Source organism: Heterocephalus glaber, unplaced genomic scaffold (assembly GCF_053883595.1).
Source record: "Heterocephalus glaber isolate CG9 unplaced genomic scaffold, H.glaber_assembly_v1.0 deba00001472, whole genome shotgun sequence".
Taxonomy (NCBI): Eukaryota; Metazoa; Chordata; class Mammalia; order Rodentia; family Bathyergidae; genus Heterocephalus; species Heterocephalus glaber.
Genome location: NW_028258315.1, coordinates 4,399,841 through 4,425,383, shown reverse-complemented (window position 1 = coordinate 4,425,383; position 25,543 = coordinate 4,399,841). Strand labels below are relative to the sequence as shown.

Sequence of the window (25,543 nt, the reverse complement as noted above, 5' to 3'; positions counted from 1 at the left end):
TTTTGTGTTGCTGTAATACAGTACTGACACTGGGTAATGCATATAGGAAAGAGATTATAATCCCTAGCACCTCATCAACACCACCATAAAACAAATGGTTTACAGCATCTCCTTGGCTCTGGCGAGGGCTCCCCTGGCCGTGTTAGCAGAAAAGGAATTGGTCATGTGCAGAGCGGAGGGACTCACGTGGTAAGAGAGGGAACCAGAGACTGAAGAGGGGCCTACAGATCATCTCAGTATTTCAGGACTGGATCATAGCAATCTTTAAATAAAGCAATCAAGATCGTAAGAAGAACAGGAGACATTTATTGAACTCTAAGTGCTTTACAAACATTAACTCATTTAACTCACATTAGCCTTACGAGGTAGGTGGTATTGCTATTTCCTTTTACAGGTGGGGAAACTAAGGCACCGAGGTTTAATAAACTTGCTCAAAACTACACATTGAGTAAGAAGCTGAGGAGGGTAACTGGGCCCTGCTAGTCAGGATCCACAACCCATGCTCATGATCGTTTGGCCAAAAATGTGCCCCTTCTTTCATCACATGGTCTGCCTGGCCAAGGTCTAACAGAGCACATCAGAGCCAGGCAGTGAACTGCACAGAAAACTAAGGATAGTCTGAAAAACGAACCAAGCAACAAAGGACAACGGCAGCAACGGAATGACCAACCTGGGATAACGGGAACCCTCTAGCTTTATTAAATTTCAGGGAGAAATGCAGGTCACCAAGCCAAGCTGGAGTCTGCAGAGCCTAGAAATCTGAGCATTTCCTGTTCCGGCGAGTCTCCTTCCGGGGCGGGTCAGCGGATGGTGTACTTCTCCCACTTCTTCTCAGGGTCGTAGGGCTCCCAGCGGCTGGCCGGGAAGATGTGCTTGTTCTTCTCGTACCAGCTCCGCAGCACCACCTTCCCTGCATGCGACTCGTCCTTTTCCACGGTGGCGTCGCTGAGCAGCCGCGTGTCGTCGTGCACATCGAAGTTGAAGAGCGGCCCGCTCTTGCCCCTGGCCTTGGTGACGATGAAGTCATAGAAGGTGTGATAGTGGGGCAGGATGAGATCCTCCTTGATGTACATGAGCTGCTCCACGCCGGCCGCGCGCAGCTCGTAGAAGTCCTGGCGCAGCCCCTGCAGCGCCTTCTTCAGGAATTGCTGCACCGTGCTGCCCTTGCTCATGCGCACTGTGCGCCGGTGCCCCGAGCCGTCCCAGTAGCTGAAGGTGAGCTCCATCTCCTCGCTCTTCACCTGCTCGCGCTTGGCCTCCCACTCCTTGCGCAGCTCCTCCCGCAGCCGCTTCTCTTCCTCCTCGCGTTCGAGGTCCGGCAGGAAGCTGGTGTCCACGTCGGGGTTCTTGCCCAGGCTCTTCTTGTTCCTGCTGGTCTGGGCCACTGGGTCCTGGTCCCCGCCGTCGTCCCCGTCGCCGTCGAGCTCTTCGAGTGAGAAGGACAGGCTGGCGATCTTGCGCTTGCACTCCTGCCTGTGCTCCTTCTCGCGCCGCATCTCCAGCTGCAGCTCGTGCTCCTCCAGCTGCTTCCTCTGGGCCAGCTGCATCTCGCGCTCCCGCAGCAGAGCCTCCTGCTTGGCTTTCATGTCGTTCAGGGTCACCAGGCCCACCGTGCTTGACTTCAGCTCGGCCTCCACGGCATCGTAGTGGGCCGAGAACTTCTTGTCCACCTTCGACTTCATGATGGTCTCCTCAGCGATGCGCTGCTTCAGCACCTCCATCTGCGCTTTCTGCTTCTCGCGCTTCTTGATGAGGTGCATGGCCCGGCCGGCCTCCCGCATGCTGCCCTTGTACTGCGCCATGCCCACGGCTCAGTGCAGCCCCAGCTGCGCCTCTACTCGTTCCTCTCTCCCACCTGGGACTCCGGGGTCAATTCACGAATCCTGCAGCAACGAGGGAAGAACATGAGTTGGAAAGGAACCGATCTCATGCATGGTCTAGATCAGCACCTTACAACAGAACGTTCTGCCATGGCGGACATGTTTTGTCCTTGTGCTGACCTAGGATGGTAACCACCAACCACAGGAGGCCAACTAGTGTCACCAAGTCACCGAGGTTTTTTTTTACTTCAATTAATTTAAATTAGAACAGTCATGGGTTCCTACAGGGAAGTGCAGGGCTGGGTTTGGGAGCTGAACATCAACAATAATCTCACATCAAGTAACAAAAGAAAATCAGTACAGGAGCGCTACAGAATTTACAAGGTAGGCTTACAAGCGCCGCCTGCAGAGGCCGGTGTGGAAAAATGCAAAACCGCCCTCTGCACACTGGAATTCTGAAGGACCCAGTGGACAGTCAAAGATGTGGAGCTCACTGCAGAGTTCTGTGTGATCTGTATCAGGAGGCCGAAGGGTCTGGGTAGGAAGCCTGGAGACGGATGTCCAAAGGTGAGAGCAAAGACTTGAGCTCTTCTGAAGAAACACGTGAGGCTTCCTTTTACCTTTGCTTTTTATTCCCTCCAGGCTACCGGCCGATTTGGTTGGTGCCACCCACACTCAGGGTGGGTCTTCCCTCTTCATAAAGTCAATCACCACACCCAGAACTATGTTAAACCAATCAACCTGGCATTTCTTAATTCAAACTGACACCGTGGGTAACCATCACAATGGCTGACTACCTGTTTTCTGGTGGGAGGTTAACAGTATCTTCCAGCATTCGCTTGGTGGAAAGCCAGTATTTCAGCATGCTACAGGGGATGAAGAAGAACTCTCACATATTCAGAGACTTAAAAGTGCAAAATATACTGAGGTAAGCTTGGGAAATAACTCATGACTCTTACATGTGTTCTTGGTGGATAAAGAAATCCTGACCAAACAAGGGAAAACCCAAGAGGAGATGTCACAGATTTCAAAGTAGATTTTGTGCCATTTCTCTGAGTTTCATAAGATCTAAATTTTTTCTTTAGTTTTATCAAAGTAGTACCAGTTTGATAAGAATGGTTTAAGAGAATGTGAAATGGTTTTACATTCTTGTTTTATGAGGAAAAGTAAAACTAAAAGGACTACTGTAACATTCAAAAGCACTTTCTAGTTTGTTTTTCTCTTCCACAGAGGCAAACACTTTAAATCTTTTCAGATGTTTCTTACGGTATTTACTTTCTTGGTTTTCAGCAGTGCTTATATTGCTATTTTTGTAACTAATCAACTTTGGACTTTATCTATTTTTTTTTTTGGTACCGAGGAACAAACTTGGGATCTTGCGCTTGCAGGGCAGGTGCCGGAACCACTGAGCTAAATCCCCGGCCCCTGGACTTTATCTATTGACTTATTACGGTGGATGAAGATTTAATTTTTCAATATGGCAGATCAAAATGGCTGGCCAACTCATGTGAAGAGGGTATTAAGGAGGTTGTCAATATCTAACCAGATAAGAAAAATCCAAGACATTAAATTGCCAAACTTAATTATGAACACAGTGGCAAAAAACCAATCATTCCAAGGCTACACTGTTTTCATCTATAAGTAAGCTACTCACTAATTGGCAGAGCTCTTGTACAATGTTGGGCATCATGGTAATTACCAAGAGTGAACAATAAATGCATTACAAATAATAAATTTGGTTCTTATCTATTCACTCATACATCCTTGTATATTTACATAATTAATAGTTTGGGTCCATAATCTTTTATCTGTGAAAATAGCTTATTCCTTATGTTTTGGGAATTCTGGATTCCAGGCTAGTGACTCTTCAGTGGTTCTGAGGAAATACCCACCTTTAGCCACAGTGGTTCTACAGGGGAACATGTTATTTATATGTCAAAAATTTTCTTTCATAATGTTCTTTAAAAAGCAAATTGTGGTAAATTGAAGACAGCAGTTTATGAACATATGAATGTATATATCACATATATATATACTGACAAATAGGCCTTAATCATAGATGGTTCAACACTAGAAACTCTGTGTGTAATTTACCACAATAACATCTGAATGGTTGCAGATAAAATTTAAAAAATAGCAAACTAGATAAAAGATGTATTTGAGAAACCTACAGTAACTGTTATATTTAATAGTGTACTTTTATGTCCTTTATAATTTTCTCAAAAATAAAATTATGGGGCATTTTAGACTGTACCGGATAATTACAGATCTTCAAGTATGGTGAGGTCGCAGCACAAACTGAAAATACGGTAAGTGGAAAATGCACATAATACCCCTACACTGCTCCGGCAGCACGCTGTAGGGTGTGGGTTGCTTCCTGTGGTGATCTTGGGGCTGACTGGAAGCTTAGCTTGCTGCCTCTGCCCGTCATTGGCAGAGAGGATCAGACCACATATAGCTAGCCCAGGAAAAGATCCAAACTTCACCATTTCAAGTGTGGTCTCTACTGAATGCCTATCATTTCCACATCATCACAAAGTGAAAAAAATCATTATGCTGAGCTGTCGTTAAGACAGGCATTGTTTGGGGAAACTGGGGGAAGGTGAGCAGCTCTGGGAACATCTGCCAGGTGCGAAAGTGGCAGAGATGGAAAGAGAGCTCCAACTATCTGTCAAAAGGTTGTGTACCTTTGGTTCTGAGATTTCAAAGCCTCACCAGAAACAAAGCTTTTATTATTATTATTGTTACTTTGTTTGTTTTTTGTTTTGAGACAGGTCTCACTCTAGTTCAAGCTGGGTTTGAACTCACTATGTATGTAGCCTAGGCTGGCCTGGAACTCAGTGATCTTCCTGACTCATCCTCCCAAGTTCTGGGATTACAGACGTGTGCCCCTATGCCCAGCTGAAATACAGCTTTTAAAACTATCTCCAGAGAAATGGTCATGACAAAAACAAAGACGCTGTGAGTCAGACTTTGGCTAACACTCCATTGATCACCTGACATCCATAGGTGACAGTGGGGACTTTTACTAGCAGCACAATAACATGTTGGATCTCTTGGACTCAGTACTAGTTCAGAACCAGTGTCTAGTAGTCCTTGAAATGTCCATTCATTTTCTTTTCCCCAATGTACAGTTACCCTAGTCAAAGACCCTAGGTCTCTTTGGGGAACGATGGGAGAGAGCCTGATAGTGTAACATTTTGGTAGTGTACCTGGTCCTTCCCCAAGGAGACCTGGCTTCTCTTTCAATCAAGGGGTTCTGGGCCTGTAAACGGGCTCAAGTTTGTACCCAGGTCGAGGGGCAGTGATTCTCTGTTGCTATGATTTGAGGTAGATTTTAGTTTATTTGCCCTAAAATATTCCTGCTTATATAAATCCAGTAAAAATTTAGTAGGCTTCCTATTTCACTCTTGGGAACACCATGACTAATCAGCCAATGCCATAGGTCTACAGGTGTCTGGCCATTCTGATCATTGCTTTATTTGTGCTGTCCATTACAGTAAGTTTGCCTACCTTGCCCTTGGCAGTTTACTGCTACCACTTGGCCCCTGCCACTCTGAGATTCAATTAAACCTAATGCCTTTAAAAGTTTCCCAGTTGTGTGCCTTCGGCCCTACTGTAAGGGCTGACATACAGAGAAGAGCAACAACAGGGCTCTTCAAAAATACCTCACAAATCTGTTTCTTAAGATATTAGTGAGGGATACATTCTATGGATCCTCCCAGTGTGGAGGATTAGGTTTTACCTGGTAAGTCCTCTCCAGCATTCCTGTTTCCCTAAGCCTTTGAATCCCCACATCAATAGTAAACCAAAGAATATCCAGCACCTCCAGCTCATTCACAGTGGGCTATCTTTTGATCCATACTTTAGCCAACCATCCAAATAAAAGTGTTGTCATCTTTTTTAACTTCCCGAGTTGTGCCATTAAATTCAGAATTTCTACTTAATGGGCCATGTCACGCTCAGCCCGATCCAGGTTTGTTTCTTCCACCTTCATCCTGTACCCTTAAAATCCATCCCCATACTTGTCCCTCAGATCTCTGCTTGTGAAAATTAGAAAACTCAAGAAGTTCCGTGGGAGTGGAGTGGACCTCCTCACTGGTCATGCCACGTACCTCATCTTTACGGATGTTCTCAGATTTGAGCCCGGTCATGGGCCTACAGGCAGAAGTGGGTAGAGAGGAAGGAAATGGAAGGCGGCCAAGGGTTGGAGGGAGGGGGAGGGAGAAAGAGGAAGGGAAGTAAAATTGTTAAGATGTGTGCAAGTACCAACTCCCAGTGAGGAATGTAATCATTGTGTACTGGAACCATGTACTAAGAACAATGAATTTAAATTAAGAAAAAGAATTTAGGAGTTCAGTGTCCCAAGCTTTCTCCACTTCTTCTCAAACATCTCCATCTCAGTTTACAGATCCTTTTGTCCGATCAGCATCCTCACTTTCACTTCAGATGTCCTTTGAGGCTGAGTGTTCCACTCAGCAACTGAATTATGAGGGTTTGTGTTTGCTTTTCAGCAACTTCAGCCTTACAGCCATAAGTAAGAAGATTTTCCTTCAGGACGCATTTGGAAACCTTTAGATTTTTTATGCACGCCTGCAGCTGGGAGTTTGAATCTTTGAGCTCTTGATTTTCCTTTATTACTCTGTCTTCATTCGTAGAAGCTTTTAGATTGTTTGTGCATGACTTGAACTCATGATTTTCCTTTAGTAGTTTGTCCAGAGATGCCAAGAGCAAGGAGCCAACATCATTATATTTCCGACTCTTCAAAAAATGTCCAAAAGTATTGTATATAGTCATTAACCTTAAATCTTACAAGTGGCGAATTAGAATAAGAAAACGGATCTACGCTGTATATTACTTTAAGCAGTTCACACCATGTACTATTGCTACTATCTCCACATTATGAAAGGCAGAGATCATGACAACTTTGTATCTCATCAAATTTCATTGCCAACTTCAGAAGTCACTAAATCAATTAGAGAAATTCATCCCAGAATTCTGCTTCTCTTGAAACATTCTTGCTGCCAAAATTTATTTAGTTAAGGCTCCCTAGAGAAACAGAATCAGTAAGAAACATGTGTATAATTATGTGAGGGATATACTGGGTAGGCTTATAGGATCAAAAGGGGAGGAGTCCCAAGGACCATCTGTGGAAACAAGAGGTGAAGAATCCAAAATGGCCGCCTGCACACTGAAGAGCCGAGGGTCCCGTAACAGTCAAAGGGTGGAGGCCTGGAAGCTCACTGCAGAGTCACCAGTGTGAATCTGTTAGAAAGCTGAAGAGCCTGTGCCAGAAGCCTGAAAGAACTGGAGACCAACATCTGAAGGCGATGGCAGAGTCCGGAGCTTCTTTGAAGAAAAAGGACAGACTTCTTTCTCTTTTTATTCCATTCAGGCTACAAGCCTGTGTTTGTTCCACCCACACCTGGGATGGAGATTCCCTCCTCAGTTTGTGGCTTACATGCTAATCATTCCCAGACACACCAGGGCTTCTGCTAGGTGGTTCTTACAGAAGTCAAGTTGACAGACACAACAATCACAACCAGCTTTTTGGCACTTGAAGCGGGTGGTGAATGATCACCCAGCAAACTGAGGAAATTAAATTCTGAGATAAGAACATGCTTCAGAAAATATCTGATCCTAGCATTGACCTTGGGTGAGCAGTGAGGCACTGTTGGGGAACTCTGAAGATAAGAAAGGGCTTGGTTTTTAGTTTCAGCTTAAACCAACAGATCTCACTTATGGTGTTAATATGTTCATCAGATTGCATATGATGTCTCTATTGATGAAGAATGTGCCGGGTGGCTTTGTGTGACTGGACTCTCAACTTTCAGCCATTATAGAGCGGCCTCTCATTGCAGTCCCCTGGATGTCCACTCATGACTGCTTACCCAGGGAAATGCTGCCCAGGAGTGTCCTGGAGCTTTTGAGAAAACCCACTCACTCCAGGCTTCATGGAAAATCAGACTGGTGCATAATTTCTCCAGAGCTCTCATGATGCTCCGGGGATCCACCAGCCCCAGGCGAGTTTTGATATTGTCTGTCTGTGGTCACCACTGTGTATTTGCCATGGCTCATCACTGTTAACATTTGTTCTTTAAACTTAGCCTGCAAGCATGGAAGATGCCACAGGATAGTTGAGCGATGTACAAACACAACAATTAGCATTGCATCTCCTAACTTCTCTGATCTCCCTCCTGCCTCTTCCATTTTTTTTTTTTTTTTTTTTTTGGTGCTGCTGGGGACCAAAACCAGGACCTTATGCATGCAAGGCAAGCGCTCTACCACTGAGCCACATACCCACCCCCATCCTTTTCCAGTTTTTACTTCTCTGAAGATCTGTATTTTCTGTGAAGAGCACTAATGTTTAAGGAAGTAAATAATATCACGAGAAGAAAGTCTGTTTTATATTCTTGCCACCCATCACTTTAATTTGGGGCCAGATAATATAAAGATATGAGCTAGTTGCTTAAAATTTGTTTTTAGTTACAATTTGAGACAAGTCTTTTTCTGAAAGTTTTTTAAAATTAGTTTTTTTTTTTTTTGGTACCAGGGATCAAACTCGGGTCCTTCTGCTTGCGAGGCAGGCGGCAGAACCACTGAGCTAAATCCCCGGCCCTAAAATTAATATTTTAAAATTAAATTTTAAAAAATTTATGTTTTTAAAGACAGGGTCTCACTACGTAGTTTAGGCTGACCTTGAACTCACTATGTAGCCTAAGCAGGCCTTGAAATCGTGGCAATCCTCCTGCCTCAGCCTCCCAAGTGCTAGGATAACAGGCCTGCCCCGCCACACCTGGCTAAAATTAACTTTTAAATGTACATACAATGTAATTTCAATCTTTTTGGTGCATGGTTATGTAAGTTTTGACAAATGCCTAGATGCTTCTAATTGTTGGCAAAGCCTCAGTTGTATCTTTCACTTGGTTTTCAGAGGTGCATGTACTTGTAGTTTATTATTTTCTGTTGCCGAGTCATCTTCCTTTGTATGAAAGTGCCAGTTTATCCATTGAAAGACATATGGATTGTTTCCAGTTTTTGCTATGTGAATACAGGAGCATTATAAACATTTAGGTAGAAGGCTTTCATTGGGTATGCTTTCATTTCCCTACCTATGATTAGGATTGATAAGTTTTATGGTAAGTCTTTAATTTATAAAATATACCATGCTATTTTCTATAATGACGATATCATTCTGTGTTCTTAGCAATATGTAATAGTTTGTTACTTGACATTCTCACCTGGACATAGTATTGAGTTTTTATTTATTTTTTAGATTTTAGTCATTCTATTAAATAGCTGTCTAGAGTTGTAAATGGTCTTTATTTGCACTTCATTAAGTAAAAAATGGTGTATATTTTCTTTAGTAAAATATCTATGCAATGGGCAGGGGATTTAGCTCAGTGGTGCCAGGGCCTGCCTCACAAGTGCAAGGTCCCGAGTTCAGTTCCTGGTACCAAAGAAAAAAAAATATATATGTGCAAATCTTTTGCTCATTTTCAATTGAGTATTTGGGTTTGTTTGGTTTATATTTTTTATTTTTTATTTTTTTTTACCATTTTTAGAGTTTATGTGGGGTTTTATGTGCAAGTTCTTCATCAGATGTGATTTTGCAATACTTTCTACCAATCTAATATCTCTTCATTCTTAGTGTCCTTTGTAGAACAAAATGTTTTAATTTCGATAAAGTCTAACTTATCAGTTATTCATTTATGGATCATACTTTTGAGGTCTGATGTGGAAGTTCGTTGCCAAACCTAAGGTCACAAAAATTACTCCTAGCATTTCTTCTAGAAGATTTATAGTTGTAGGTTTTCAATTTGGACTTCTGACCTATTTTGAATTTTTTTGTATAAGATGTTAAGTGTAGTATCATTTCTATTCCATCTAAATACTCAACTTCTTTCTTGGTTTTACATAACCAAACTGTTCCCAGATCTCTTAAAAAAAGGCAGTATGCACCTTCTGTCTATAATGGAATCTACGGTGAAGATGGAGGAATATCAGAACGCTGACGGTGAACTCTGGGTCTGCAGAAAATAAATGGCAAACGCTGGCCAGGATGCTCCTCTCTGTCCTGACCTCAGTGTATGGTCTCTTCGGCACGTGCGGAGACACACTTGCAACACGACTGGCTGTCAGTGCTCAGGACACCTAGGGCAGCCTGCCTCGGTGCTTCCTCACGACATGACACAGGAAAGCTCAAGCTCAGAACATTATTCATTAAGATGTGGTGGTTTGAAAGACTCTCCACACACAGCCATGGTTTCCTTCTAACCAAAATTGACCAGCTGGATTTTTGCCGAGCCAGCAGCATTATCTATGATTGTCCCAGCTGTCAGGACTGGGCCTGGGTGTCTAAGTCATGATGCAGCTCATCCTCTCTGGGAAAAGTTCCTGGGAATGATGTTAAGGATGCTGAGATTCCAGTGGTGGATGAAATATCAAAGGTGAAATCTCCTTTTATGTCTCTGAGATTATCCACAAGACCTATAGTCACCATGTTCACAGAGTTGTCACCCAAGAGCTGATTTTGACTGAATGTTGCCGAGGGTCTTCAGTAAAGGATGTTTTGCAGAGATGTAGCCATTCTCTGTATAATGGTTACCAAGCTCCAGGGCTGGGGAATCAGTGGTGGGAACAAATTGGACAAGGACATATGGCTTAAAATTATTGCTAAATCACAGGGCCTGCAGTAAATACATGAAGAGATGCTCAACATCACTGGCCACTGGAAATATGCAAATTAAAATAACACTGAGATTCCATCTTACTCCAGAAAGAATGGCCATCATCAAAGAATTAAATAATAACAAATGCTGGTGAGGCTTTGGGGAAAAAGAAACCCTTCTACATTGCTGTTGGAAATGTAAGCTCATAAAGCCACTATGGAAATCAGTATGGAGAATCTTCAAAAAACTAAATTCCCTTTCCTTTGACCCAGCTATTCCCCTTCTAGGTATCTTCCTGAAAGAGTTAAAGACATCATATTACAGTGGTCCATGCACACCCAGGTTTACAGCCACACAACTCATAATATCTAGTTCTTGGAAGCAGCCTATATGTCCATCAACAGATAAATGGATAAGGAAAATGTGTTATTTACACACAATGGGGTATTACTCTGCCATAAGGATAAACTTGAGTCATTTGTAGGAAAATGGATGCACCTTGAGACCATAAAGTGAAGTGAAATAAATCAGACACATAAGCTTAAATATTGCATGATTTCTCTTATATGAGAAACCCAAGTTTTAAATAAAGAGCAAAACAAAAGATAGGTAATAGGAAGGAGGGAGATAGATCTTTCTCAAATGGGAAGAGGGAGAAGGGGATGTAAAAGGAATGGAGATGTGTTCTGTCCACATTCCAACTCCACACAAGGCCATTATGTACTGCAAAAATTAGCCATAGAAATAAAAATTTAAAAAAATAAGTTATGTGGCCCCTTGCTATTTCTATGTGTTTTTAGTTCTTCTGTTCTACAGTCTGGCATGTTATATGGTCAACAAATGTGTGATGAACGAATGAGTGAACACATGTTGCACTATTTGCTTATATGACATGGAGACACTACTGATACCAGCAATACTAGGTATTGGAGTAAGTGTTCAGTGCCATAGCCTCATTTTTAATTCTCTGTTTAGATTGAAGACGTCTAAAGTTCACTCTACAAATGCCTAGAGCTCTGAAATCCTGAGCCGAGTGGAAATCATGCTGCATGCGCTTCAGGGGCCCTGGGTGTGAGGACTGAGTTCTCACAAAGCAAATTTGTCATGAGCTTAGGGGAAGTCATATAATTTTTCTAAGTCCCAGTCTTTTCATGTGAAAAATGACAGACTTTCTGATCCTTTGGAGTTGTGCAGATTGGAGCTATGAGAACTTTCTCCTAACTTATCTAAGTCGATCACAAGAGGGACCAAAAGAATCTAAATCTTATTTGTTGGTGCAATTTCTCCTGTGTCTCGTTAGCTAGAAGATTCCAAACTCCAGTTTCTGGGGGTGGGGAGACGTCAGCTCAACAGAGGCTCTGGCTCCATCAGCTGGCAGGGTCCTATCAGTCTGGCTGCTCAGCACAGGCTGACGTGTTATCAGCTTAGCTCAAAGGCGAGTCCAAAGGGCTGGGAGGCAGGGCATAGGGACAAGAAACCCCAAGCTGGGTAGTGGAGGGGAAGGAGGAGGCCACTGGCCCCACAGCCAGAACCCGACAAAGTACCAGTGACTCCTGCTCAGACTTGTCAAGGAGCCAATTCTGATCACCTTCAGCAGGTGTTTACGCTGAGAAAGACTGACTTCCTTTGGTTCACCTGCTTCTCCCTGTGGAAGTTCTCCATTCCTAGTGTTTTGCATGGGGAGTTATTTTCTCCTGTCATGCCTCTCTGGGAAGCCATCTTCCCTGTCCTCTTTCTCCCTCTCTTCCTTCCTTCTTTCTACTTGATTTCCTTTTTTCTCCTTCCTTCCTTCCTAAACATGACAGCACTGTCACCTGCCGGGCCCTTCCTTGTCACCCAGAAGCCTGGCATGAGAGGAATGCATTACCATCAAGGGATTTACACAGTAAGCAACCTGGCTGTCTCTCTAATTCTCTCAGTCAGTGGCCCCTGACTTTGAGCTTAAGTTTACCATCTTTTCACATGTTGACTTTCATGATTGTATCTTTTACCTATTGTGTGTGTGTGTGTGTGTGTGTGTGTTTCTGGGGATCGAACCCAGGGCCTCATGCCCTCTGGGTCACTCTACCATTGAGCTGCACCCTATATTACTGATTTTTCTACTGAGATTAGTTCTTTCCTATTGACTTATCAGGACTCTGTTTACAGAGAATATCACCCCCTTAATCTGTCATATAAGTTCCAACTCTTCCCCTCAGCTTGTTATTTACATTGTAACATTGTTTATGTTATTTTAGGATATCAGTTTTTGTATGTTTATTTTTATATAGCATTTTCTTTGATGACATGTTTTACAACTATTTTAAAACGCAGTTTTATAGGCTTTCAATTGTGTACATATATGTACATATATTTACTTATATATATAATTCTAGTTGGAATCTACTTCTAATTATAATAGCAGTGATCTAAATGTTTTTCTTTTCTTCTTGATGGGGGTGGCTTTGAGAGAGGGTCCTGCTATGTTTTCCAGGCTGACTTTGAACTTACTATGTACCCTGTCTGGCCTTTAACTTGTGATCCTTCCACTTCAGCAGGGTAACTTTTTTCTAAAAGAAGATGGTAAACTAAATTAACATAAAATCTTAGAACTTCTTTCAGCTGGCTCCATGGGCCACTGGTCTGTTTGCTAATTAGTAATAACTGTAAAAAATGCTTCAAAGTGATTTGCGCGTTACAGAGCTTGTTTACACACTCTTCCAGTTGAGAGTCTCTCCATGCTAGGAGAGAGAAAGCCTGACTCAAACTGGCTTCTCTAACACATCTTTAATGACTCCCTTATCTGGACTGATCAGAGGCCCTGAGGCCTGTGCACTCGGCTTGCTTCAGGAGTTTAGCAATCTCACCGTCTCGCTTGCTGTTTCATCCAGGTTGAAATTCCTTAGGCCACAGCGTGATTGCAGCTGTTGCTGGATCACTCTCTAAGAATGCGGGGCTCCCTTCCTAGACCTCCCACTTGACTTCCTGGCTTTTCCAATCAAGGTGGTCAGGAAAGTGGCAAACAGTCCTTAAGTCAGTCAGAGCTTACCCCGGAGCTGGGCATGGGAGGAGGAGAAAACCTGAGAAGCTGTGGGGAAAGGAGAATCCCCATGCACACAAAGATGGGGACTGTGTCAGCAGGAGGAAGGGAGAACAGAACTCGAGGGTTTGAATCAGCAACTGAGACAGGCGACAGGGCGGGGCTTAGACTGGCCGGGAAGAGAGGGGCCTGGGGAGGGGGCGTGTCCTAGAATCTAAGCCCGGCCTTCTCTCAGGACCCCACGTGTGGAAGTTCTCAGGTTCCCATGAGGTGAGAATGACATAAAAGGACCCACGCCATGACGAGCTTGCTACTGTGGCTCTCCTCGTGGTATTCTGCCTTGTGTCCTCCAGGCATACATTTATTTTTTTGCTTTTATTTTTCCCTCTTTTGCTCCCGATTTCATTCTGCAGAGCCAATTTCTCCCTCACCCTTTACCTACACTTTTCAAATAAACCTTGTCACCATTTTGGCCTTATTTCTTTCAGTTCTTTGTTTGAGACAAGAAGAACCTGGAAACCAAGAGGTGAGTACCCCCAAAACCTGGTAAGTTTATTTGACAAGGTGTTTCTAGAAGGAGCTACCTGACAACACAATTGCTTGGCATATTTGACGGGTATAGGAGTGCTTTGAATTTCATTATCAAATCTTTTACCGTGTGTGTACACGCGTGTGCGCACACACTTGCGTGCTGGGGACTGAACCCAGAGACTCATGCACTCTAGGCAGCTCTCCAACTGAGCTGCACCCTATAATACTTCTCTGTTTTATAGATGGAAATATTAAGGGATTGGAGACGTTTACCATTTGCTCTGTCAGTAGCCCCACAGGTAGCATGGTTCAAGTCTAGATCTCAGGACTAAATTCTCTTCTCTTTCCAGCAATTTATAAAATCATCTCCCCATAGTCTGAGAACCACTGCTGCATGTATGGGATTCTGTTGGATCTACAAGTTATCTTTTCAAAAGGAGATACTAAATAGTGCACATAACAGTGGGCTGTGAGGACTTGATGCTTTTAATGGGGCAGAGCATTATGTGAGTCCAGAAACATGGCAGATTCAGGAATGAAGGTGGAAATGCTGTTCTCTCTTGGCCGGAGGGGACCAAGGTCTGCACATGGTGGCTTATCAGGGAATGAGGTCACAGGGCAGGAGGAGGGCTGCAGGAGGAAAGCCAACGCAACCTAAGTGGCTATGTTGCTAGGTAACTACTGTCTTAGCATCCCATTACTGTAAGAAATACTACCTTGATCACCCCCTTATAGAGAAGAAAGGTTTGTCTTCTGTTGAAGATTTGGAGGTTTCAGTCCATGGTCAATGGCAAGCTCAGGACCCAGCCTTTAACACATGGCCTTTGAAGGGTGTTCCCAATCCAAACTATAGCACCCTGTGTGTGATCCTGCAGGAACATCTGAAAGCTCTTTGAAATAAGCCTGTGAACCATGTGGTGTGGGCAGAGGGAAAGCACTTGTCCAAGGCCTCCATCCCCAGGGGTCATGGATGTTAAGGAACCGACCCAAGGTGCTCAAGGCGTTGCTGCAGACACCCGGCAGCCACTGCCTCAGAGAAGCCGGGCGGAGGTGAGAAGAGGTGCCGCCAGGCAGCTGCGGCCGGGAGCTGGCGGCTGGGCCATTCACGCGGCGGTGAGCAGACAGAGGTAAGACCCAGGCATCCTAAGAGGGGCGTAAGATTTCCCCTCAAAGGATCCAGGATGGGCTAAAGAAACCCAGCTTAGTTAGCTAAGGGAGTGGTGCCCGCACAGGTCCAAATCCCTGTTTTCCTAGTTCGAGTTTGATAGTTCATGGCCTGGATCACGGCAATCACCTCTTAGAAAGGTCTTCCTAGTTCCTCCTCAGTCAACTACTGCAGTAATCTCCCTAGAGAAAAACAACCATTTGTCCTCCCTTTCCTGAAAGGCTTCGTTTCTCGCTGCTGCGCCCCCAGGATCATACGCCGAATTCCATCCTTCACAATTAGTTTTACTATGGTTAAACAACTGTATTTCCAGTAACTGCCCCAGCTGGACCCAAGCTAGGCCAGTTTCCTTACCTGTGATAAATGGGCCAAGATTTTATTCCTTCCCGATGCCCTGGCTGTCACCGTTCACTCCGCCTGATAGATAACAGCAAACCTCTGCCAACCGTTAAGGCAGGCGCTGGCCACTCAGCACGGAGCTGAGCCAATCAGACTGCGGGCAGCGTAACTGGCAAGACGGGCTGCACGCACTGCCCGCGCCCCACCCTCCCCTACGCACTGAAATCCCTTCTCTCCGAAAAGCTCTCCGGGACTGCGCTTGCTCACGTGGGTCTCTCCTTCTCTAGAGCAATCACTACTTTGTATCCAGAGTAAGAATAGTTAGAGGAAGTCATAGGGCGGGGTGGAATAGTCAGAAACACCTGCAGATTTTGAGGGCATAACCTGTATCACCTCTCCTTATAGTAACACTTTGGGGATGTTTTCTACAGAAAGATATAATTCGGTCTTTCCTAGAGCATGGTTGATCAAAATTATTATTGTTATTATTATTGTTTTGCAGTATTGAGGACCAAACCCAGACCTGCGCTACCACTACATCCCCAACCCTTTAGGAAATTTTCTCTCTTGAGATACAGCCTTGCTAAATTGCCCTCGTGCGACTCAAACTTGTGATCTTCCTGGGTCAGCTGTGCTCAGGGCTGGGATTACAGGTGCTCACCACCACTCCCAGTTCAAATTTAAGTTTTTATTATGAATATTTTAATTTTTTTCAATTTCAAAAATTCATAACTGATAATGATATAAATGTTTAGAATTTTATTTCCAAATGAATAAATAAATGAGGAAAAAAAGGGAAAGCATTTATTCAAGGGCTCACATCCCTGGGGTGGTTGAGTTCCCATTTTATTTCTTAGGATTTTTCCAGCATGGAGAAATCCTCATAGAAATCTATTAAGAAGCATAGCCATTTCTTCTATGTAGAAGCTGTAAAATTTCAACAGATTTCAAGTTTCCTTGCTATGCTCTTTGGCTACTGGATGTGTTCCTGGCCGTCAAGCCAACACCAGAATGCCTAACACCGTCTGGACCTGCGTGGTGACTTTGGAACATGGCCCCGGGATACTCTGACACGCCTGCTGTCGAGAGCCAGGTCTCCACCTCCTTTCTGGTAACCTGGCTGTAACCCACAAGGGGCAGAAAAGGCTTTGTGTGTGTCGCTGCTGCCTTCCCTGGGGAGCACACCTTCGCAGTCCTGCCTGAGGTCAGAGGAAGCCAACCAGGCCTAGTGCTGTGGTCCCAGGCCCACTGGGGTCCCAGCTGGCACCTGGTCACACCCAGACCCGTGAGTGTGCAGCCTCCACCCGGTGCCAGCCTGTGCTGATTAATTTCAGGTGTCAGCTTGACCTGATTAAGAAACTCCTAGAAACCCAGGGAAGCATTGTTTGGGGGACATCTGTGCAGGTGTCACCAGAGGAGGGTGGCATGTAAGTCTGAACGGACCAGGTGGGGCACAGCTGCCCTCAGTGAAAATGGGCAGCACCCAACCGGCCGGGGGCCTTGAAAGAGCAAATACAGAAGGGACCCGAGAGCCAGGACACGTTCATCTCCTGCCTTAAACTTCAGCGTTCCAGGCTTGCTTGCCTTGGGGCTTCAGGATCGACAACAGCAGCCTTTCCCTGGGTACTTCCGCTTTGGGCATCAGACCGAGAGCACCGGCATCAGCTTCCTGGTTCTGAGGTTTTAGGACTCGGACTGAGCCCTGGTGCTAGCACCTTAGCGTCTCCAACCTAGAGAAGACCTATTGTGGGACTCACAGCTGCTGCAAGCCTGTGAAGGATTCCCCCAACAACCCCTTTCCCACAGCAACATGCACCCTGCTGATTCCGTCTCTGAAGAGCACTGCTGGCACCCAGCCCGCCTCCACAGTCACCACAGCACGGAGTCCTCCAGCTGAGGCCCTGGACATTGCTGAGCACAAACAAGCTTTCCCTGGGTAGATTTCTGTCCTGCAAACGTTTGTATCATGCCTCGGAGCTTTGCAGCAAGGGTCATGCAGCAGAATGACCGAAACCATTACTGGCAAAAGCCCCCATGACCCATGTGGACCCCTTATGCTTGTGAGGTCAGGGGTTGAGTACATATAAATGGTCTCTAGACCACATGTCCAAACATGTAAGATGAACACTGTAAATGAAATGAGTAAACTGTTAAATAAACATGTGACCCACTCCTTCCTTAAAAACTATGCCTTTTTGCTGGCTGGGGCAGCTGTGTATGGCCATAGGGTACCCTCCAGCCTCCTCCTGCACCTTCCCCTGCACGCCCACATCACGGCCATGTCCTCTGAACACCCACCTCTTGGACAGCTCTTACCCCAGGGATGCAGGCACCAGCAGTGGAGTTTGTCATCCTCAGGAGAGTGGGGTGGGACCTCCCTGCAGATGGGGGGTTCCCAGGTCAGGCAAGAAACTCACGTCACAGTATGGAGTAGAAATTAGGGCTTGGGCTCTGGTGGGCCCAGTTGTTCAGCTGGAGGACTTCTCATGCTACATAGGGAACAGGGAAAGGGGACGTTACCAGAACCTCTGCAGTGAGTCCTACTCTCCTGCGAGCCCAGGGAGCACACGGCAAATGACAGGAAAGGTAGACAAATGAGACTGAGAAGAAGCAGAGCTTTGGGTCTGATCAGTGCTGCTCTGGGCGGCAAAGACAAAGCCCCCGGCTTACTGCACAGGGAGAAACAAATGTAACAGATGACTTGCAGAGAGTTCAGTACATCCCAGTAAACAAGATGTAACAATCCAAGAACCAGGAGGAACTGAGTAGATGAAGATTTTGTTCCTCCCAGGATGTTTTTAGCTGGTGTAATCTTGTCCTGGAGCATCACAGCATCACCGGATCATTGAGGTCTCAGTGGTGACCGGAGGCCAAAATGGAATTATTTCTCGGAATTCCATAGCTGGGCTGTAGGCAGGAGAACTAGGCTAACCAAATGAGTTTTCCCCAAAATTATGTAGCATTGCTCCCGACAATGCTAAGCCAGGCAAGGGTCAGAGTGGAGCACTTTTGGTATGGCCCAAAGCATTACATGTGCTAACTTCAGAAAAGACTTCTCCCAGCTGGGCGTGGTAGTGCACCCCTATAACCCAGCATGCTGGGAGGGGGAGGTAGGAGTATGCCAATTTCAAGCTCATCCTGGGCAACTTAGTGGACTTAGCAAGACCCAATCTCAAAATAATAAATTTTTTAAAAGGCTGGCTAGGGACACAGCTCAGTGTGAAAGTCCTGGGTTCAATTCCCAGTACCACTAAAACCTTCCTCTCAAGTCAGACTTGGTGCATTCTCAATTCAACTTTCTCTTTGCAGTGTCCAAAGAATATCTACAGCCAGTTCAGTGCTACCCAATGTGAGGGGAAGTTAGGAGAGAGAAACAACAATTACTTGTGGTTGAAATTTCTTACCTTGGAAATTACTACAAAATATATGGCCCCAGAGAGGGCGCCCAGGGAAGTAGGGGCCAGAAGCTGTGGCTTCACTTGTTTCCTGGAGATCCACTCTGTTTCGGTTTCCTGGCATCACTCATTCCTTCTCCACGGACACCCTGGGGAAGCAGGATCCTCACTGTGGCCTTTGTGTTGGGGGAGAACAGTTCTCAGGCTTTGTGGAGCCCCGGATGTGTTTTATTTGGTCTGTGTAGATCTGACATTTTTCTTCCTGAATAAGTGGCTAGCATTTAAAAACTGGAATATTTCACATTTTAAAAAAAATCAAAGTTTCTGGCTTTCCCTGGAAATTAGACCTGGAAAGGTTGGCCTCCATCCCCATGGGACCAGAGGCCAGGAATGGACGGGATATGGGTTCTCGAGGTTCCTGGGCTTCACCAGCCCTCTCCGGGCCTCAAGCTCATCTTGGTCACTGTCTGACTCCTGGGCCATCTGTGCAACAAGCCAGGGGCGTGGACTCATCAATTTTAGAAAGCAAATGCCAGGAAGATGGGACCAAAGCAATGGTTTTATCCATTTGCAATCTCTCCCCAACAGCACACCTCCTACCTCTCCTTCCATTGCAGATTTCACATCACAATGCTGACTATGCACTCGGAATCCTACACTATTTTCCCTTGGTCTTTAAGGAGGAGAAAGCTCCTAGGGTTTCCCCAATAAGTGGACATATGAGAAAGAAATGGCAAAACTGCAACCCCATTGGTGAATTACTTCAGGTTCGTCGTGAAGTCTGAGTTTATTACGATCTTTCTCTTCAGATTTAACGATAGGAATTGGCAAAGGCACCTGCTAATCCTATGTAGCCTTTCACCAAAAAAAGCAAAATGGTATAAAAGCTCCTCAAAAAAACTAAATCACCATGTGATACAACAGTTCCATTTCCAGGTGTGTACATATCCCCTCCCCGCAATGCGGTTCAAAGCAGGGACTCGGACAGGTATCCGTGTACCTGTGTTCCTGGCAGCATTATTCACAGTAGCCAAGAGGTGAAGCAACCATGTGCACGCATGGGTACTTGGATGAACAAAACGCAGTCATCACCGAGGCGCTGTGAGCCAGCCTCAGACGGAAAGGAGGTTCTGAAGACTGCTGCAACACGGAAGAACTTCAGCCACACTATGCTACGTCACGTCAGCAGGCTCGCTCTTACACACCCACACCCCTACTGAATGAGGCCACTTCCGAGTGAAATCTCGAGTACCCGAATTCATCCAGACAGAAAGGGACGACGGCGGTCTCCAGGGTTGACGGGAAGGCAGAAAATGTGCAGTCAGAGGTTCAGTTTGGGAAGACGAAAGCATTCTAGAGGTAGATTCTGGAGACAGATGCATCCCTGAACTATATAACCTAAAAATGGTTAAGATGACCTACGTGTCAGTTGATGGATTAAAGATTAATGGATAAAGAAACCATAGTATATACACAACGGAATACTATTCAGCCACAAAAAGGAACAAAATTCTGTCATTTGTATACCATACCTGAGCCCGGAGGACGGTACATTAAGCAAGCCGCGCACAGAAAGACAACTGTCACACGTTCTCACTTCTATGTAGAAGCTTGAAAAAGGCAGAGCTCGAAAACAGAGAGTAAAAAGCGGCTCCCAGAGGCTGGGAAGGGTTAGAAAAAGGAGGTGTGGAGAAAGGATGGTCGGGAGAACAGCTCAGGGCTGCAGCTGGGTGGGCAGGATGTCCTCTTGCACATCGGTACCTGCAGGGGACCACAGTTACCCGTATCTTTTCAAATAGCGGAGGATCTCAGTCATTCCCAACACAAAGAAATGACCAGTATTTGAGGCATGGAAGTGCCGCTTACCGCAGTCCGATCCTGCACACTGTAAACACACATTGAAAGACCACACTACACCCCGCTGTACCCCATAGATAGGTACAGTTACTATGTGGCATGGAACACTGTTTTTGTAAAAGGAAATAAATTGAAAACAAACAAAGGTAGAAAACCAGCAGTCTACTCAGTCTGGAAGGAGATTTTTGCTTATGTATTTTAGCAGCTGCCACTCTACCATGTAGCACTTACAAGTAATGCGGGAGCATTTGCCCTTGAATACGTAGCAAAATAAATGATGACAGAAAAATATGGCCAATAGGAAATTTTATGTTATGGATACTTTATCTCAACTGAAAAATAAATGAATACAAGAAGATCTAGTGTGATCTGCAGCCTCTCATTTAGAAGCAAAACTAGACACAGCATGCTTCCCTGGGAGGCTCTGGGGCAGCCGTCACAGCGGTGGAGAAGGGGAGGACACTGGGCTCCCAGGACTCATTGGTCAACCGAAGCGGGACCCACAGTACTGAAGCTACTGTCTGACCTCTAGGCCCCGAGGCCAAAGAACACCCCTCCCCTTTTTCGCAAGTGCTGGGATAACAGAATTCAGTGATCACTACCTTTCTCCAGAAAAACCATTACTTTCAGAAGTCAGAAGAAAGCCAGGTAAAGAGGGACAAGACTGGCCTGATTGAGATTTTCAGCAAACAGCATTATGCGGTCGAAGTAGACCAAAGGCCCAGGGGACCTGCAGGCAGAGGCTACTCTGGAACTAGCTTGAGACGCGGGTCTGACCGGGCCACCCAGCACCCAGCACCCAGCAGTTTTAGACAGCAGTGTCTGTTGAATTTGTGCATGCGTGGATTTCGTGTTGCACATTCTCACATCGCATCAGTGTGGCTCCAATAAACACAAATGTCAAATCTCATGCTCAGTATGACTACACTGAAATGTCCACGGTATTTCTGAAATTCATGTCTGCCTTTTAATAACCACGAGGCTCACTTATAATATTACAATATAATATTTTACCTGGCGCACATAAACACTCACAGTTGTTCAGAATCCTCACCACAAATCCCGGTTCTGAGATGGGCTCTGCCCAGCCTGAAGTCAGACACCACCCGGTGCTTCAGTTTCCTCATTTGTAAAGTGACAGTCCCACAGGGTTGTGTGACTAACCTTGAGTCAGTGCAAGTAAAACCCTTATAGCCGAGCTTGTCATATAGCAAGTGATCGATAAATTTAGCAACGTGTTTGTAATCAAGTAAGGACAATTTCCAGGGAGCTGAGTACCTGAATAGCTCCTACCCTATACCTTCTTGACAAGTACAAGTCACTGGTAATTTAGTTTCAAGCTCATGGGTCCAAATTCTTAGCTCAATTTTCCTTCTCTAATCAGCGCTTTTACCTGCAGGCAGGGGGTGGAGGTGCAGGGACAGACAGGAGGGGAAAGGTCTCCTAGCGGAGGGCCTAACCGAGGTCACAGAGTGCTGTTCACAGTGTAAAGGTCTTGAAGCACTCAGCTGGGATCACTTTTGGGGAAGCCTCCCCTAACGCGTGGTCCACGTGTGCCGAGAGTATTCACAGGGCCCGTCGCCGCCCTGGCTGGAGCCTCGCCTCGCCCCGGAATGGTGGGCGCCCAGCTTTTCAGGTGGATCCAAGTGCGCGCCAAAGCGCTCCCAGATAAGCCAGGTGGAGCCCTCTCCCCGGAGACAAGAACGTGTGTTCCGCTTCTGCAAAGAAAAAAGCAACTCGGGACTTCATGTTTTGATTACCCTTGGCTGAGCTGCAGTCACATGATGAAACTTACGTTATTCCCGGCTCTGTCAGGAGGAGAGAAGCAGGAAGCGGAGGGAGGGCCGGCTGCTCGCTCCCCTGTGATGTCACCCCTTTGGCATGCCGTCCTGGCCTGGAAAAGCGCAGAACACAGAAGCTATTTGGTCACTGGGCCACGTCCCCAGGACAATGCACTTGATCTTGGAAGTCCTGCCTGCGACCGCAGTGGGAAGGTGAAAGGTCGGTGTGTGGACGCCGCCGCCGCCAGGAAGCGGAAAGAAAAGAAGGGAGAAAAAGAGCCCTTCCGTGAAAACCGTTTCTGCAACACAAGCACTGAGAGGCACAGTGTGCTCTCATTGTGCCTGGGCTTTTAAAAACCGGTTTTGGAAAACAGCCTCCTGATGTTTATTCTGTTTCTCCTGACTAAAGGGGCAGCTGGGGCTCCGGCCTCATGGCCCCGGGAGCTCTCCAGGCACGCTTCTCGGTGAGCAGGCAAGACAGGGGCTGGCTGCTGGAGGGGAGGGGAGGGGGAGGGGAGGAAGCTCACCTTTGCCCCTCAGGCAGCTGGGCCAGATGTTAATGGACCTGGACACCACACTGACCTCTTCTCTCTGCTTGCACCTCTGTGAGTGCAGGGTGAAGCTAGCTCACTTTTGCATTGCTGCTACATACCGCAGCATAGGTGCCCTACAAGGTGATTTTCATTAGGAAACAAATGCACAAGCACCGGATTACATCTCCTGAATTAGTGAGTGAGTATCAACCCCACCGACTGAGATCTTATCTGAGACAAATCGCCCAGGGTCTCAACCCAACCAGGCTGGCCCTAGATGGGAGGCTATTGAGCAACTAAAAATGGGGCCCACTTAAGCCAATATGCCTTTAATATTTATTCCACATTCACTTAAGGATTTTCTTTTAGGAAAATGTATATATATCTTTTCACCAAGGGCTCTAAGATAGCATGGTATCTAAACTCACTGTATGTGGTGTTAGGTTTCATTTAACAGTCTTTCCACCATTTGAGATTGGATTACAATTAATCATTCACACACACAAAATTGATGTAACCAAAGCGTCTTCAAAATAGATTTTCAAAATTATTGGTTCTTGGCTCTCACTGTTCCAAAAACACTTTCTATTTCTTTTTCTGGAGTCCTTACTGTCTCTGGGTTTTCTTTGGCAATTCTCTGGACACAACTTCTTGGATATGTATTAATGAATTAAAAATTTATGCAATTAAACAAACCGATTGGTCCCAGGGAACACCCTAAACCATGCATTAATTGCTTTCAGAATCTCACCGGCTGTGTGGCCCAGCTCAGCACACTGGACTTGAGGACTTGGGTGGGAGACTGAGGTCTCCAGTGTTCCTCCCCTGAGAAAGATGAGCACACTCAAGCCAGAATTGTCTCATTTTCCACTTGAAGGAACTGACAACTCTGATGGGTATTGGATAGATTTATATTTAAGCACTGATCCAAAAAGTCATACATGGAGACGTGAATTTATCACAACCCCAATTGTGACTGATTCTAATAGAGCATATCCATCACCTGATGCCCAGATAAGCTGCCTCAGCATCTTGCCTCTTATGCAGCTCAGCCTCCTCACCTAGTTCCATCACAAAGGCAAATCAGTTTACAGCTCCTGGGTAATAGGTGGCCCGAAATGGCAATGATAACAATGTGGCTACCAGCAGCCTTTGAGCTCCACCCAGCAGCGATGTACTGTTCACATGCTGCTGCACTGCGGCTCCCGGGGTCCTGGCCAACCCTGCTCATGGCCAAGGAAAGTAGAGTCTGACCAGGAATCCAACTGGGTGCGATAACAGGTGCTCAGTAAGGACTTGCCGAATGAAAGAATTTGCTGACAGCTTGCTATGACCAACTTCACTGTGTCATTTTATTTACACATACAGTTGGCAAAGGGAGAGGTGAATTCATCTCAGACCTTTGCTCTTCGACCCCTGTGGTCTTGGATCTGGTTTTATTAGAGAACCAATCCTAGTAGTCGGACCAGCAAGACACAGAGAGAACCCCTCAAGGTACTGACTCACCTCGAAGTACTAATAATTGCAGGGAATCTAATGATCGAAGGCTGAAGTCTATTTATGGGGCAGCCGGAAGCATAACCTGCTGCTCACTGCAGGCAAACACAGGCTGGAACTTCTAGGATGTTGCTGGCAGTGAGGAGCGGCTTTGTGTGTGTCTGTGAGTGCTGGTTTGTCAGATGGAGAGGTCACGAGGTTGGCACTGCAGAAAGCACGTATGGAGGCTCTAACCCTTCTTAGAGTTTGTCTAGTGAAATGCTGCTGTTTACTAGACAGGAGCTCGGGCTTATGGCTCTGGGACCGACTGGGAGAACTAAATATATACCATCCATCCTTAGGTAGAGCTGTGTTTGCGTTGTCACACGGCAAGCACACACTCCTACACATAGACATATGCAGATAAGCACGAAAGGTCGCACAACAGCCCCTGCAGCAGGGGTGCTCAAGAGAACGCTGGATGCATTAAAGCAAACTCCAGTGGCCACTGGCACAGAATCCTGGGATGGGCTGGAGGCTTAAAAATGAAGACACCCAACCCCATCTCCCCAGGCCTGGTAAAGCAGGCCCTCGGGATGGATCCTAGGAAGATTTGCTTAGTAACAAATGAGGTGGTTTTTAGACATACTACATGCTGAGAACCACTGTTCAAGGGATGGGGTAGAAAGGGGATGTTGACTCTCAGATTATGCCATATTTGGTATTTTCGTAATGTAAAGAATATGGGTCTAAAGGAGGAGTGGAACGGAGAGCAGAAAAGAGAAAAAACGATAGAGTGATAAGGGGAGGTGGCTTTGGCACAGGAGCCACGCCCTCCGACGGGACGGCCTGGTGGAAACCTCCCTCCTGTGTCCCCACAGCCACCTCTCCCTACCCCCAGCTCACTCACCCTCTCTTCTACTTAGATCTAGAATGTTCTGGAAAGACACGTGTA

General features: G+C 45.8%; 1 protein-coding gene and 1 long non-coding RNA gene across 3 annotated transcripts; one reads left to right on the top strand and one right to left on the bottom strand.

The window, feature by feature from the left end:
* Positions 1-286: 286 nt before the first annotated feature.
* On the bottom strand, positions 287-16,053 carry Fam50b (family with sequence similarity 50 member B). The gene is made up of 2 exons (XM_004847759.4): positions 15,562-16,053; positions 287-1,883 (listed from the first exon to the last, which is right to left on the bottom strand). Exon 2 carries the CDS (start codon positions 1,800-1,802, stop codon positions 801-803), a length of 1,002 nt encoding a protein of 333 aa, XP_004847816.1. The 5' UTR covers positions 1,803-1,883; positions 15,562-16,053; the 3' UTR covers positions 287-800.
* Positions 11,946-16,219, top strand: LOC106009646 (uncharacterized). Of its 2 annotated transcripts, none has more exons than XR_002396053.2 (4): positions 11,946-12,089; positions 14,000-14,037; positions 14,918-15,169; positions 16,049-16,219. It is a non-coding gene; the product is annotated as an uncharacterized LOC106009646 (long non-coding RNA). The 2 variants fall into 2 exon arrangements; XR_001183692.3 differs by having other exon boundaries at positions 11,946-12,377.
* Positions 16,220-25,543: the final 9,324 nt, after the last annotated feature.